Genomic DNA, 14,265 nt, shown 5'->3' on the forward strand with positions numbered 1-14,265 from the left:
TTTATTTATTACTTGGATTTGTATGCCGCCCCTCTCCGAAGACTCGGGGCGGCTCACAACATGTAAAAACATAATAAACTCATGGATGTTCTTCTGATTTATTGATTGGTTTGTCCATGAAACTGGAAGTAGGTATGGGACAGCAATTGATGGGGTCCATGGTTCTGGGAATTGTAACACATTTGGCTAGGTAGGGAATGTTATGTAGAACTGCAGCCATGGGTTTGTTCACTAGTACTGGCTCTAGGGACACAGATTGCTGTGACATCAATAGGTACATAGAAATAAACCGTATTTACACACCATTCAAAAATGACAATTAAAAAAATTAAGGAAAAAACAAAAAGACCAGAACAAATCCTCTCATAATGAACATCCAGGTAACAGGGGTCATGGGAATTGAAAGGATTAGTCAGTGACAGTTATCATTGCCTGGGGGATGCCTAATTCAGGGCTCCTGTCATGTCCTGGTCAGGAGTTGGAGCACGTATAGGAGCTCACTCTGCCCCACAGCAGCACCTGTGTTCAGAACATGGACTTGCTAACCTCCAGCCTGGCATCCTAAATACATGAGCCACTGTGCTCCTTGGAGAGCAGTGATTTACAGCAGTGTTTTTTAACCAGTGTGCCATGGCACACTAGTGTGCCATGAGACATGGTCAGGTGTGCCGTGGGGAAATTAAACATGGGTCTCCAAACTACCCTTCCTGCCAGGATATCCCTTTTGTGTTCATTGAAACAGGCCCAGATTTCACACTAAGTGAATATAAATACATTTAGAAACTATATTATTAACTATATGTATAATATGTACTGTGTTAGAGTGTCATTTTGTGTCATTTTGGTTGGTGGTGTGCCGCAGGATTTTGTAAATGTAAAAAATGTGCCACGGTTCAAAAAAGGTTGAAAATCACAGATTTACAGCAGGAAAACAACCAAGCAGAAAACAAAACTAATCAAGAAACTACCAATGGGAAACTGGCAAAGCAAGCTATTGTATATAAACAGAGAACAAACTCCCACACTCACACTAATGATATTGCCTAATTGGGTAGTAAATCTGCAAAGAAACAACCAAGCTAAGAGAGCAGGTTTAACAGTTTAGCCCTGAACTACATACTGTATATTCTATTCTACTGAGATAAAAGTGGTCAATATTCCAGCTTTGACTAATTTCTCTCCTCACTTAACATATCTAATTAGGCAAGGTATAATTCGGCTGAAATATTTTTTAATCTATTGAATGGGAAAGCATCTGCTTGCTGTATTTCTGTATTTTTAGTGCAACTGATGTTGAGATTGTTGAATATTTTACATGTCCACTTGAACCTTTCAAGAAGTTTAAGATCCACTATATGTAAATTTGAAAAATCATGAATTTACTAGAGAGCCCTTGTAAGTATTCATTTACAAAGGAATATTTATTTGAGAAGCAAATAATATACAGTCATCTTTCTCATTTATTAACCACACAGATTCATTAGGCTTCTACAGTCTGTTTTATTTCTTTTCTCATTTAAAATATAGAACTTAAGTCCTCAATACAGTACATATAAATATCCCTATAGTTTCTTAACAGACTTTCCAGACATTGTTAAAGTGCCTAATAGTGAAAACATTTTCCCTAAGTGTGTCTGTTTTTATAAAGGATGTCTTATTTAGATGTACATAGGTAATGATTTTATGAAAGTAATTCTAACTGAAAATGACAAAAAAAAATTTCACTCATTGTGTTGAATTGAAAGCAAACATTTTACAAGGTATTTTTCAAACACATTATTTGAGCAAGATACAGAATATAAGCTAAATATTACTTTTATGCACCCATTTCTGTCCCCCAACTGTTTTCTGTGATCCAAGCTGTTGATTAAAAACCAACCGGTGCAAAGCTCTGGAAATGCATGCAAGTTAAAAATTTGCTTAACACACATTTAATTTAAGGAGTCCAAGGACTAAGTGTTGCCTGTTTTATGGTTCAGCCAGGGTTTCAGCTGTGCAACTTTCTTTAGCAAGATTTAAGGCTACGTCTTCTTTAGATCCAGGTTGTTCCATTTCTATGTTGGTTTGCTCCTTGACATTTGCATTATTTATATCCTTAGCAAGATTTTCCACCATAGGATCAAGCACCATTTTCTCCTGTGATAGTGGACTGCTTTCATGGAAAGGGGACTGAAATCCATCTCCTTGAGTGGTCTCTGGAACATCCTCTGCTTTCTGTTCAAGTCTTTCCAATATATTCTGAACTTTTCTTACCCCATCTCTCCTGGCCTGCCGAACATCCGCACGACCCTCAGGGTCCACAGAGTCCAAGGCTAGCAGCTCTTTGGTCAAGTATTCTTCTATCCACAGGTACTTTTTGTCATTTTTCTTTCCTTGAAAGGAATCAACTTCGTGCTGTAGGGTCTGTACCCTGTTTAGAATAGCTTCAACTTTCAAGACCCCTGGGTGTTTCTGAGGCTCTTCTGCTTCTGAAGGCTTCTCTGATTCATGTTCCTGTGGTATAGATTTCTCTTCTATTGGAACAGCTTTAGCAGGGCATGGAATCTTGTTATCGACATGTTCTACTGTAGGAAATGGTACCTGCTGGGGTGCCTTAGTATCTACATCTGGACGTATGACTTGAATAGGGATACTTTGAACAGGGCTTTCTGTTGCAGGCGAACCAGCCTTGTTTTTCAACTTGGTATCAGGTGGCAGAGGTGGCGGTGTTTCTGCAGTTGGCACTTGTTGCTGAGGAGGAGGAGAAGAACAAGTGACTTGTTATTAGGAAAAGCAAATTAAGAACATGTACAGGGATCGAAATGTCAGAAATGATTATAATGCTGAGTTCAACATTTCCAGAATCTTGGAAATTATTCGGTATGAGGTGATATGTATATATATACATTGTGAACCAAAGTAACAAGCCAGAATTCTGAGAGCAACATTCTATGATTTATTTATTCAATTTTTTATGCCACCCTTCTCCTTAGACTCAGGGTGGCTTAGAACATGCTAGCAATAGCACTTTCTAACCGAGCCAGCATATTGTCCCCACAATCCAGGTCCTCATTTTACCCACCTAGGAAGGATGGAAGGCTGAGTCAACCTTGAGCCAGTGATGAGATTTGAACCTGCAGATCTAGCAGTCAGCTTTAGTGACCTGCAGTACTGCACTCTACCCACTGCGCCACCTCGGTGCAGTGGGTAGAGTGCCACCTCGGTGCAGTGGGTAGAGTGCCACCTCGGTGCAGTGGGTAGAGCGCAAAAAAAGGAATAACTAAAAAATAAAAGGCAACACAAAAAACCCCTCATTGCAGAAAAAAAATCAGAAAAAAAACTATTTAAAAAGCTGTAGTAAACAGAATATTAGTAACATGTATCCTATATTGAAAATCTTCAAATACTAGTTACTATATTAAGTAATAGCTAGTATTTGAAGATTTCTAATATAAGACACATGTTACTATTGAATTATATATCAAATCAAATGCTTTATATCAGAAGTCTTAGGTTCAAATCCAATTATCTCTATGTAGCATTAAGAAAACGCTACCAGTTAGGATTGACAATAATCAATACTGACTAGTAATCTGGCTCAGTATAAAACAGTATTCTGTAATCCTAGGCCTCAATAATAAAAGACTTTACAACTTTCAAAAGGTTTTCCTGAACAGAAAGAAGTAACCATAAATACACTGTTCAAAAAAAATAAAAGGAACACCCAAAGAACACATCCTGGATCTAAATGAAGGAAATATTCTCATTAAATACTTTGTTCTGTACAAAATTGAATGTGCACAACAGCATGTGAAATTGATTGTCAATCAGTGTTGCTTCCTAGGTGGACAGTTTGATTTCACAGAAGTTTGATTTATTTGGAGTTATATTCTGTGGTTTAAGTGTTCCCTTTATTTTTTTTGAGCAGTATATTTTCTTTATTATTCCTTTTCTTATTCTCCTCACTCTTCCAAAGCCAGGATGCAAATGTTTACAGAATGAAAACTGTATCATAAAATTATTATGATACAGTTGAGATAATCATAAACTACAATGCGAATTGAATTTTAATTTTAATGTAAACTCTTGAGTCAAGAAACAATTATTTTATTTATTTATTTATTTATTTATTTGAGTTTTATGCCGCCCTTCTTAGACTCAGGGCGGCTTACAACATGTTAGCAATAGCACTTTTTAACAGAGCCAGCATATTGCCTCCACAATCCGGGTCCTCATTTTACCCCCTTCGGAAGGATGGAAGGCTGAGTCAACCTTGAGCCGGTGATGAGATTTGAACCGCTGACCTACAATCAGCTTCAGTGGCCTGCAGTATAGCACTCTACCTGATGCGCCACCATGGCTCATTATGGCCTTTGTCATTAATATTATATATTTTAACACTACTTATACATTATATATTATTATTATTATTATATTATTATAATATACATGAGTAATGACTTCAACATAGATAGTTAAAGAGGAGCCTGCAGAAGTTGACTGTACTTACTTGAGGTTTAACTGACTGTACTCTGATTTGTGTTGGTGACTGGATTCTTCCAGGTGAACTTTCACGACTTGCTGAGCCCCGCTGTATCACTCTGAATGGGGACTGTGCCCGCTGTGGCTTCTGATCCAAATCATCTTGAATCTGATGGTACACTGGCTGATGAAGTTGGGAGTCAGCTGGCTGGGCTGGGTAAGGCATCTTCTGTGCCTGATAGACTTGCGATGGCTGCCTTGGGACATTTCCCTCATGGATCACAGGGATGGGAATATATCCTCGGGGGAGCTGATGACTTCCTGAGCTATGCCTGCTGCAAGACTTAGGAGAAATTGTTGGCGATTCTGAAGATGGAAGCTGCTGAAGAAAAAGCGATCATCAGATTTAGTTGCCATGTTCCAAGAAATAAACATTTCAGATAAGTTTGTTCATTTCTAATCACATTGCTAAATCCAACCTATTTACTAACAGCTATATATGCTATTAAGGGACGTGGTGGCTCAGTGGTTAAGACGCTGAGCTTGTCAATCAGAAAGGTTAACAGTTCAGCAGTTCGAATCCCTAACACCGTGTAACAGAGTGAGCTCCATTACTTGTCCCAGTTTCTGCCAACCTAGCAGTTTGAAGGCATGTAAAAATGCAAGTAGAAAAAATAGGGACCGCCTTTGGTGGTAACAGCGTTTCATGTGCCTTCGGCATTTAGTCATGCTGGCCACATGACCACAGAGACATCTTCGGACAGTGCTGGCTCTTTGGCTTTGTAATATTATTTAATATTAATCAATCAATCAATCAATATTATTTAAAAGTTAGCAAGAATCATAGCACTAAGTCGAAGCAATTTACTTAACAGTGTATTTTAATCACTAAAAAGCTTCCTTAAGAAAAATATTCCTACTGTTTATAAATATATACTCAATTTGTTAGGTGGTTAATAAAGTTGGAAGTGATTTAACATCATCAACTGGTCTTTTTCTGCCGTCAATCTTCTATGTTTCTATGTAATTGAGAATGTTTTGATTCAGCAGACTGCTTTGCTCTACGTATGGAGTAGCTTAAAGCATCATGCTACAGAAACCAATTTAATGTTTGACAGAATTTAGCAAACCTTCACTCAAACTTTGCACCTCATGGCTTCTTGTGAGAAGAAGGGTGGGGAGGTCCTGTTGGATCTAGTAGGTAACAAATTCCTTTCTCCTGAAAGTACTGATTCTAGCATTATTTCAAAAAAAGGCCTCAGTGAAATTAACTATGAAAAAGTAGTAGCAGTTGATCCAGAAGATCGGAACAGGGTTGTAATCTGTTTTGTGGATCCACTTTGTTGACAAGGTCCTCAAAAAAGTGGTGCTTGAACACACCAGACATTCCTTGACCAAACAAATTTTCATCATCTATTTTAACCAGGGGTTTAAGACCTGGTTTGAATGAAGAAGCTACCTTGATCACACTGTGAACAGGAGAAAGATACAGGGTTAAGTTCCTATTGATTTTTGGACTTCTCAGATGTTTCTGACATGATTGACTATGGAATCTTTCTGCAGAAGATATCTTAACTAAAAGTAGATAGCACAGTTTTGCCATGATTCCACTCATCCGTAGAAGGCCATCCTCAGAAAATGGTGAGTATAATTCTGCTCAATCTCTTGTTAAACCATGGTATTTAACAGCATTATTGTATCTTCTACACAAATATCTATATAAACATTTAACAAGTGCATATTTAAAAGCATCTTCCTACTCTTCCTGCCTTCCGTAAACTCCTTAAAACCCACCTTTGCCGTCAGGCATGGGGGAATTGAAACACCTCCCCCGAGCATGTACAATTTATATATGGTATGCTTGTGTGTGTGTCTGTTAGTATATGGGGCTCTTTTTTAATCTTAAATATTTTTAAGTTATTTGGATTATTTATGATTTGTTCTATCGTGTTGTGAGCCGCCCCAAGTCTTCGGAGAGGGGCGGCATACAAATCTAAATAATAAATAAATAATAAATAAATAAATCAGTGGTGGGTTGCTACTAGTTTGGATTGGTTCGCACGAGCCAGTGGAGGAAATTTGGCCCTGTTCACTGAACTGGTAATGATGGCAGGCTTATCAGGCCCCCATACCGGTTCCCTGGCCGGCGCTGCTTGAAAGCGGCTGGCAATGAACCCTTTGCGCATACACAGAAAGTCAGTACCTGGATGTAATGCATGCATGCGAGTGTAGCAAGCATTTCCAATGTGACGTAAGCATTTCTGAACTGGTGGGGAAAAGAAGCCCACTGCTGATGGTATGCAGCTCCTTATTATCAGATGCAGATAGTCCTTACTTACCAAATGCCGCTAGAGAAGACCTGAAACTCTTTCGCTAATCAGAACAATGGTAAAATGAAAAACTCATGACTTATTATGTCAGTTCATCACTTCTAGCTGTGACTGTTATGTCAATCACTGCAGATCATTCAGTCCAACATCATGTAATTGGGACTTGCCATTTCCTGCTGGCTTCCCCATTGACTTTGCTTGTCAGAAGCCAGCTTTGAAGCTTGCAAATGGCAATGCAGTGACCACAGGACACTGTGTTCCATTGTAAATACAGTGAACCCTCGAGTTTCGCGTCCTCAAGGATCGCGAAAGGGCTATTTCGCTAGTTTTCAACCCGGAAGTAAACTCCACCATCTGCGCATGCGTGCCCTTCCACGCATGCGTAGATGGTGGAGTTTCCCCGCCGGGCAGAGGCTTCCCTGGGTCTTCCCCCTCTTTCTCTATGTTGCTTCTTCCTCTCTCACACTCTCTTCCTCCCTCTCTCATCTCTTTCTTTCCTTCTCTCTCTTTCTCTATCTCTCCCCCTCTTGCTCTCGAGCGGCCGCCTAGCAACTGATCTGCTCGGCAGCGCAGCAGCAGCGAGGAGCCGAAGATCTTCGGCTCCTCGCTGGTGCTGCGCTGCCGAGCAGATCAGCTGCTAGGCGGACGAAGGAACCTTCCCTGGGTCTTCCCCGCCCGGATCTTCGGCTCCTCGCTGCAGCCGCGCGCCCCTCGCCTTCGCCTCACCTGGCGGGCGAAGGAGGGCGCAGCTCCGGCCGCTCGCCTCGGAGCCGGTCTGCCTCACTGCCTCCAGTCCGCGGCAATTCCCCTCAGCACGCTGCCGGATCCAGCGGGGGAGGGGGGGAAGCGAAGGCGCGGCGATGGGCAAGGGCTGCCAGTGAGCCTTCTCCGTCCCTTTCCTGCTGCACCGGTCTGGGGCCAAGTGGGCGGGGGGCGGCCGGGACCTCGCCTGTCTCCGCCGCCCGCATCGCCCCTCCGGCGGGCCGGCCTCCCCCGCCCGCCTCTGCTGCAGCCGCCACCGCCTCCCCGACTGGCACAAAAGGGCCCCGCCCGCCCCGCCCCGAAGCTTACCTTGCGGCGGGATTCCCTCCCCCCGCAGCCAAAACTAAAAGCCTGTCTCTTTTTTTTCTTGCGGCGAGCCCAAGCCGTTTCTCTCTCGACCGCAGCCGAGCTTCCCTCGGCCCCCTTTGGCCCCGTCGCCTCCTCCCCGCCTGCCTTTCCTCGCCAAGCGCACGAAAAAAAAGAGAGAAGGCTTCTACCAGAAGCGGGTGATGGCGGAGGAGCTCCGAAAGCTGGCTAGCGGCTTTTCCCCCGCAAGAGATCCTTCATGCCCCTGCCCGCCGTCCCCGGCTTCTGGTAGAAGCCTTCTCTCTTTTTTTTCGTGCGCTTGCAGCAGAGGCCGGCCCGCCGGAGGGGCGATGCGGGCGGCGGAGACAGGCGAGGTCCCGGCCGCCCCCCGCCCACTTGGCCCCAGACCGGTGCAGCAGGAAAGGGACGGAGAAGGCTCCGTCAGGTGAGGCGAAGGCGAGGGGCGCGCGGCTGCAGCGAGGGAAAGTGAAATGCCGGCGGCTCTAGTAGCTGCTACGAGCGGCATTTCACCTTCCCTCCCAGGCAAAAAGATGCCGGCATTCTGGGCTGATGGGGTCGGACTTCCCAGGCGGAAGGCGTGCCCCGGCATCTTTTTGCCTGGGAGGGAAAGTGAAATGCCGGCGGCTCTAGCAGCTGCTACGAGCGGCATTTCACTTTCGCTCCCAGGCAAAAAGATGCGGGGAGAGGGGCACGCCTTCCGCCTGGGAAGTCCGACCCCATCAGCCCAGAATGCCGGCATCTTTTTGCCTGGGAGGGAAGGTGAAATGCCGCTCGTAGCAGCTGCTAGAGCCGCCGGCATTTCACTTTCCCTCCCAGGCAAAAAGATGCCGGCATTCTGGGATGATGGGGCCGGACTTCCCAGGCGGAAGGCGTGCCCCGGCATCTTTTTGCCTGGGAGGGAAAGTGAAATGCCGGCGGCTCTAGCAGCTGCTACGAGCGGCATTTCACTTTCGCTCCCAGGCAAAAAGATGCGGGGAGAGGGGCACGCCTTCCGCCTGGGAAGTCCGACCCCATCAGCCCAGAATGCCGGCATCTTTTTGCCTGGGAGGGAAGGTGAAATGCCGCTCGTAGCGTGGGCGGGCGCGCGCGCGGGGACCCCAGCTTCGCTTCCCAGCTGGGAAGCGGCCCCAGCAATGGCGTGGGCGGGCGGCGCGCGCGCGGGGAAACCCCAGGCGCGAGCAACGGGGTGGGTGGGCGAAGGGCGGTGGAAGTAAAAACACCATCTGCGCATGTGCAGATGGTGTTTTTACTTCCGCACCGCTACTTCGCGAAAAATCGATCATCGCTTGGGGTCCTGGAACGGAACCCTCGCGATGATCGAGGGTTCACTGTATACACTATTGCCAAGAGCCAGATTGCAATCGTGTAACATGGGGGCACTGCAACAGACACAGCTTTGAAGAAAAGTTGCAAGTCACTTTGTTCAACACCGTCTTAACTTAAAAGGTTGCTAAACAAGTGGTTGGTAAGCACTATCTGGATAGAGGCAGCATAGGAAATATTAAAATATTATATTTCTAGATGAGATGGGTGATACACACATTTAATAAATAAATGTTTTTATTTATTAATCATATTTATATAGCTGGTTCTTTCTTGGGACAGCAGGTTCTATACACAATCATTCATGCATTGGTCACTTCTCACGGATGAGTGCAATTGAGCTGTTCTTACCACTTGAAAAATAACAGTTGGTCTACTATATGGCTACTTCAAGTATTTAAAGGTGCATTTCGGTATTCCAATGTGGCACCTATGTTCTATGAGCTGCACTGGTTACCTGTGGGTTTCTGAGTACAATTCAAGGCACAAGGGATTCTTTTGCTTTGGAAAAGCACTGCAAGTCTGCTTTTTCATGGTATTCATGGGTTAAGATATTTTTGATCCCAATGTATTATTTGATTGATTGATTGATCAAGACAAAACCCAGAATCGAAAAATAGAATAACAAAACGAAATGGTAATGGAGTAATCAACGCTAACGATTTCACCAATTATTTCAAAATCTTTCATTCATTCACTTCCAGGTTCATCTCATCTCATAATATAGTTTCTTTCAAGGAAAGAACTATATCAGGGTTGGCGAACCTTTTTGGCAAAGAGTCCCGAGATGGGAGAGCATGCCGGGGGGTGGGGGGGTGGGAGCAGAAACTGGAAGAGCAGCTCCCCTAAGAGCACACACAGGAGCACCAGAAACCAGAAGAGCAATTCCTCATGCACGCGCGGGGAAGCCGAGCTTTCCGTTTTCGGTATGCACATGAGCGACGGTCACCTGGTTTTCCAGTTTCTGGCATGCACGCGCATCAAGGAGCTGCACTTCCAGTTTGCTATGCTCCTGCACACACAAAGACCAGCTAGCCAGCATGCTTATGCACACCAGAACAGGCAATGGCTGGCATGCCTGGAGAGATGGCTCTGTGTGCCACTTCCGGTACGTGGGCCATAGGTTCGTCATGATGGAACTATATCAAGGCCTTATGGAAAGTCAATAGGATCAGGATCATTACAATCCTAGGATTACTGAAGCTGGTTTTGGTGTGTGCAATGTTATCCTTTTTGAATTCCATTTGTTTTTACTCAGTTTTTATAATCAGACTCCCTGAGTATTTTTTTAATTTGTCACTGATATAATTCTAATATCAACAAAATGAACCTGATCTAAATAAGACCGAAATGTTATCTGCAGATGCTTTAACTGTCGAAGTGAGTGTTCAAACTAATCTGGAAAGGCACCTTCTAAAGGACCACATATATAACTTGGGAAAAGTGTGATTCGGTTGTATTTATAGTAATGTGCAATGCTCTCCCTTCAAAAGTGATCTAAAGGCAACACTGCAAATTAACACCTATTAACAAAATCAATTTGCCTAAAAGTACTTATAATTCAATATGCAGGAGAATAAATAGGACCATTATATTATCATTCTCATAATGCAACAATTCTAATATAAAACCTGCCAAAGGATTTCTGTAAACTCACCTCAGGTCCTGAGGACTGTATTTGGATTGGGGTTGCTGCTGGTTGTGCACATGGCTTATCTGTCTGGCCAGTTTCTGCAAACCCTCTAGCTGGAGACTGTGAACGGATAAAGCTTCCTCTCGGAGATGATGGGGCCCGAACTTGGGCAGGAATGGTTTCTGCCTTGACTCGCTGAATGCCAGGCTGATAGCCAGAATTGTATGAGTAATGCTGTCTGTTTTCTTCACCTTCGTGTACAACTGGAATTGGAATATAACCAGCCCGAAGCTTTGGATATCCCACATTTCCATCTCGGATTTGAGCTTGATTCACGCTATTTCGAAATGGGCCATTTGCTGACGCACTTTCCTAGACAAATAGATTAAACAGTGCAGATTTAGAAATTAAGATTTTTTTTAAATTCAGGATATACCATTTCTAAATTGTGCAATTCCAGGAGACTAAACATTTGTTCGACCCCTTTGGAGGTCGAACTACAGTTTCACATGGATCCCCTGAGACCATGAAGAAACACAAATATCCCATGGTGTTAGGAACTAAAGCTTCTATTCTGGTGCCTTGGAACATATATTTTACAATCCGACCAATCAGGTGTTTACAGTGGGGGTGTCCCTCTGACCTTCCTGCCAATTAGCTTAAAGCTCTGTTGGGATAATTGGTGCTAGACCCATTGTTTGGGGGGGGGGTTCACCACAACATGAGGAACTGTATTAAGAGGTTGCAGCATTAGAAAGGTTGAGAATAACTGAGATAGAAGAATACTAGAAACATTGCAAAACAGTGGTAGCATTGATAGTGGACTATAACAAATTATTACTAATTGATTGCTTAATGCAGGAGTATCAAACTTGATCGCGAAATGGGACATATCATGACGTATTGTGCTGCTTTTTGCCTTTGCGGTGCCATGGTGGGTGTGGCCTGCGTGTGATGTATCCAGCTCACGGGTCGCCAGTTTGACAGGCCTGGCTTAATGCTTTCGGCATTAATTTAAAAGCATTAGCTATAATCCAGTTTTAAGTATTTAAACTTTCATAGTCTTCTGCAATTTAGTCACATTCAGATCAAGACTAACAGTTGTGTTTGCTAGGGATTATGGAAGACAAATCTAACAAATCTGTAGGGTATTAGTCTGGAAAACTAGCTAACATGTAAACATAGTAATAATTTCTGCATATTCATTTCATTGAACATAACCATAGTTGAAGCATACATTTTTATGTGAATGTTTGGGGAATCAAGAGGCAAGTGAACACAAAATTAATCCTCTCTCCTGTAGTTTCTTTTGAAATTTCATTTCTGGTACCTTTATATTCTTATATATTCAAATAGATATAGGAAGATATGGAAAGAAAAATCAAACAAAAATTGCAAACATCGTGGAAAAAATAAAAAATGTATATTTTTAATCTGTTGTATTTGAAAAAGGAACATTGGCTATGATAAAATTAACAGTATAAAAATATTTCAAACACCAAAGTGAACAGGACACAAACGGGGCAATGTTCTTTTTAAGGCTATTTAAAGAATATCATTGGCAAAGAAAACAGATGGATCCATTTAATATCAAAGTAAGGATTTATCAGCTGCAGTATTGTGAAAGTGTGGGGTGAAGTTTGGAAGGAATGGTGGGTAGATCAAAAGAAAAAAGAAATCCGAAAGAATGGAAGATAAATGCTACAAGCTTAAAGATGCTTGTAATATGATATTTAGACTGTGAACAGGATAGAAACAGAACTTTATGCAAGAGATTCCCCTCCTAAGTCTCTAATGAAGCTCTTCCTGCAGTGGTAATTCTATTTTAGGAATCACATTCTAACTGAATCTTCCAGTGGGATCAGATAACTACTGCTCTTGCTCACAAATATCATTCAATAATGCAAAGTTTAATAAATACCATATAAGCAAATTTATATAGCTGCCCAACTAACACACACACAGGTGGACGTCCAGCAGCTTTCGATATTAAAAACCCATACCCCCCACTCCCATGGCAACAGCAACAATATCAATCCAAAATCTTTCTGAAAATATCAACTACCAATTACTATAAATTTATGGAAATGCAGCAAACCTGCATTTTAAAGTGACAACTGTGCCTTCACATTATATAATTTGATACCATGTCGAGCTTTATTATTATTATTATTATTATTATTATTATAATATAAAAATTTCACATTTTGATGCTGCTGAATATTTAAGGAAAAATGTTTCTATAAAGCATTTAGCATAATTTTCCTTTTCTCGCAATGACCCTGATATAACAACTCATTTCAGTAAGTGAAAAAAGCAATCTCGGTTATCTGAAAAGGTTGAATTGGCATTTTTTCCATTGACTTAAACAGAATGTGATCTAATTTAAATGTTTGACTTTTATTTAGTAAACTGAGACATTTTTTTCTGGTTGGTTTGGAGTCAAAATTCTGAATTTTGCAAAATTCAAAATTGGAAACCAGCTAAGTGATACTTTTATTATTGAACATGATGAGAGAAAAAAGAAAGACAGAGAGGTAACAATAAAGGTTTTCTCTATCCAGTCATGCATGACTTTAGGAGGCATTCCCCATAGAAAAATCTAACATTATTAGATATCCAATAGCAATTGTTTATAATAATTACTACCAATGTTGTTAGATTTAAGGAGAAGTAGCAAAGGTATAACATTGCAGGATCCAATCCAAGTGTCTCTGGTCATGGTGCCCAACCTAGATTGGATCCTGCAATATCATACTTGGACACAATTATTTGCCTTCATTCGTAAAGTATAAAATGCTTTAGCTGTCATATTTTATGAAACAATGCATGAGAAAAAATATTCCTAACAAAAGCTCAACACTAATATACGGGACTAACAAGCCCACATTAAAGCTATATTTCACACAAATATAAATTTAACAGCGGAAATATTAATATCACCTTGAAATGTCAACTTACGGTAATTTCTTTACCGTTTCCTCCAAAGTAAGACATCTGATAATAAGCTCAATTGGGCTTTTGAGTGCATGGCAATACGTTCAAGCACTTATTTCAAGATTCAAAATTATAAGACAGGGTCTCATTTTGACCCTGTCCACAATGCAGGGTCACACAAGAAGACATGGCAGTTCACATTTTTTTCTTACAACTATTTGGATTTACCAAAGCCTGTAGCGGGGATTTAATTTAGGTCTATCTCTGTTACTAATCAGTGAAGTTTATGTGAGAGAGGGAGACAGTGTTCACACATAAACATCTACATACCAGAAAAGCATATGTAGCAACCACAATTCATTTCTTAAATCGAAAGCTACATGGTCGCTAAGCAGACATATGAAAGAGAGACACTGCAAAGATTGCTGGTTGTTGCAGTCTCATTATAAGCTTATAAACCAGGCATTACTATTACTCTAGTATGTGTTGTTT

At 41.9% G+C, this 14,265-nt stretch overlaps 1 protein-coding gene across 2 annotated transcripts in view; it reads right to left on the minus strand.

Annotated features, from left to right (window-relative positions):
• Nucleotides 1-1,480: 1,480 nt before the first annotated feature.
• Nucleotides 1,481-14,265, minus strand: part of BAG3 (BAG cochaperone 3) — a 30,105-nt gene continuing 17,320 nt past the window's right edge. The window contains exons 2-4 of one of the 2 annotated variants that reach the window (XM_070752601.1): nt 10,861-11,208; nt 4,490-4,840; nt 1,481-2,730 (exon numbers count right to left, since the gene is read on the minus strand). In XM_070752601.1, the coding sequence (XP_070608702.1) occupies nt 1,969-2,730; nt 4,490-4,840; nt 10,861-11,208 (1,461 nt within the window). In that variant the 3' untranslated portion in view covers nt 1,481-1,968. Of the gene's footprint in view, nt 2,731-4,489; nt 4,844-10,860; nt 11,209-14,265 lie in introns of both variants that reach the window. The other variant, XM_070752600.1, reaches the window with a different exon arrangement.

This window comes from Erythrolamprus reginae, chromosome 5 (genome assembly GCF_031021105.1).
Source record: "Erythrolamprus reginae isolate rEryReg1 chromosome 5, rEryReg1.hap1, whole genome shotgun sequence".
Lineage (NCBI taxonomy): Eukaryota > Metazoa > Chordata > Lepidosauria > Squamata > Dipsadidae > Erythrolamprus > Erythrolamprus reginae.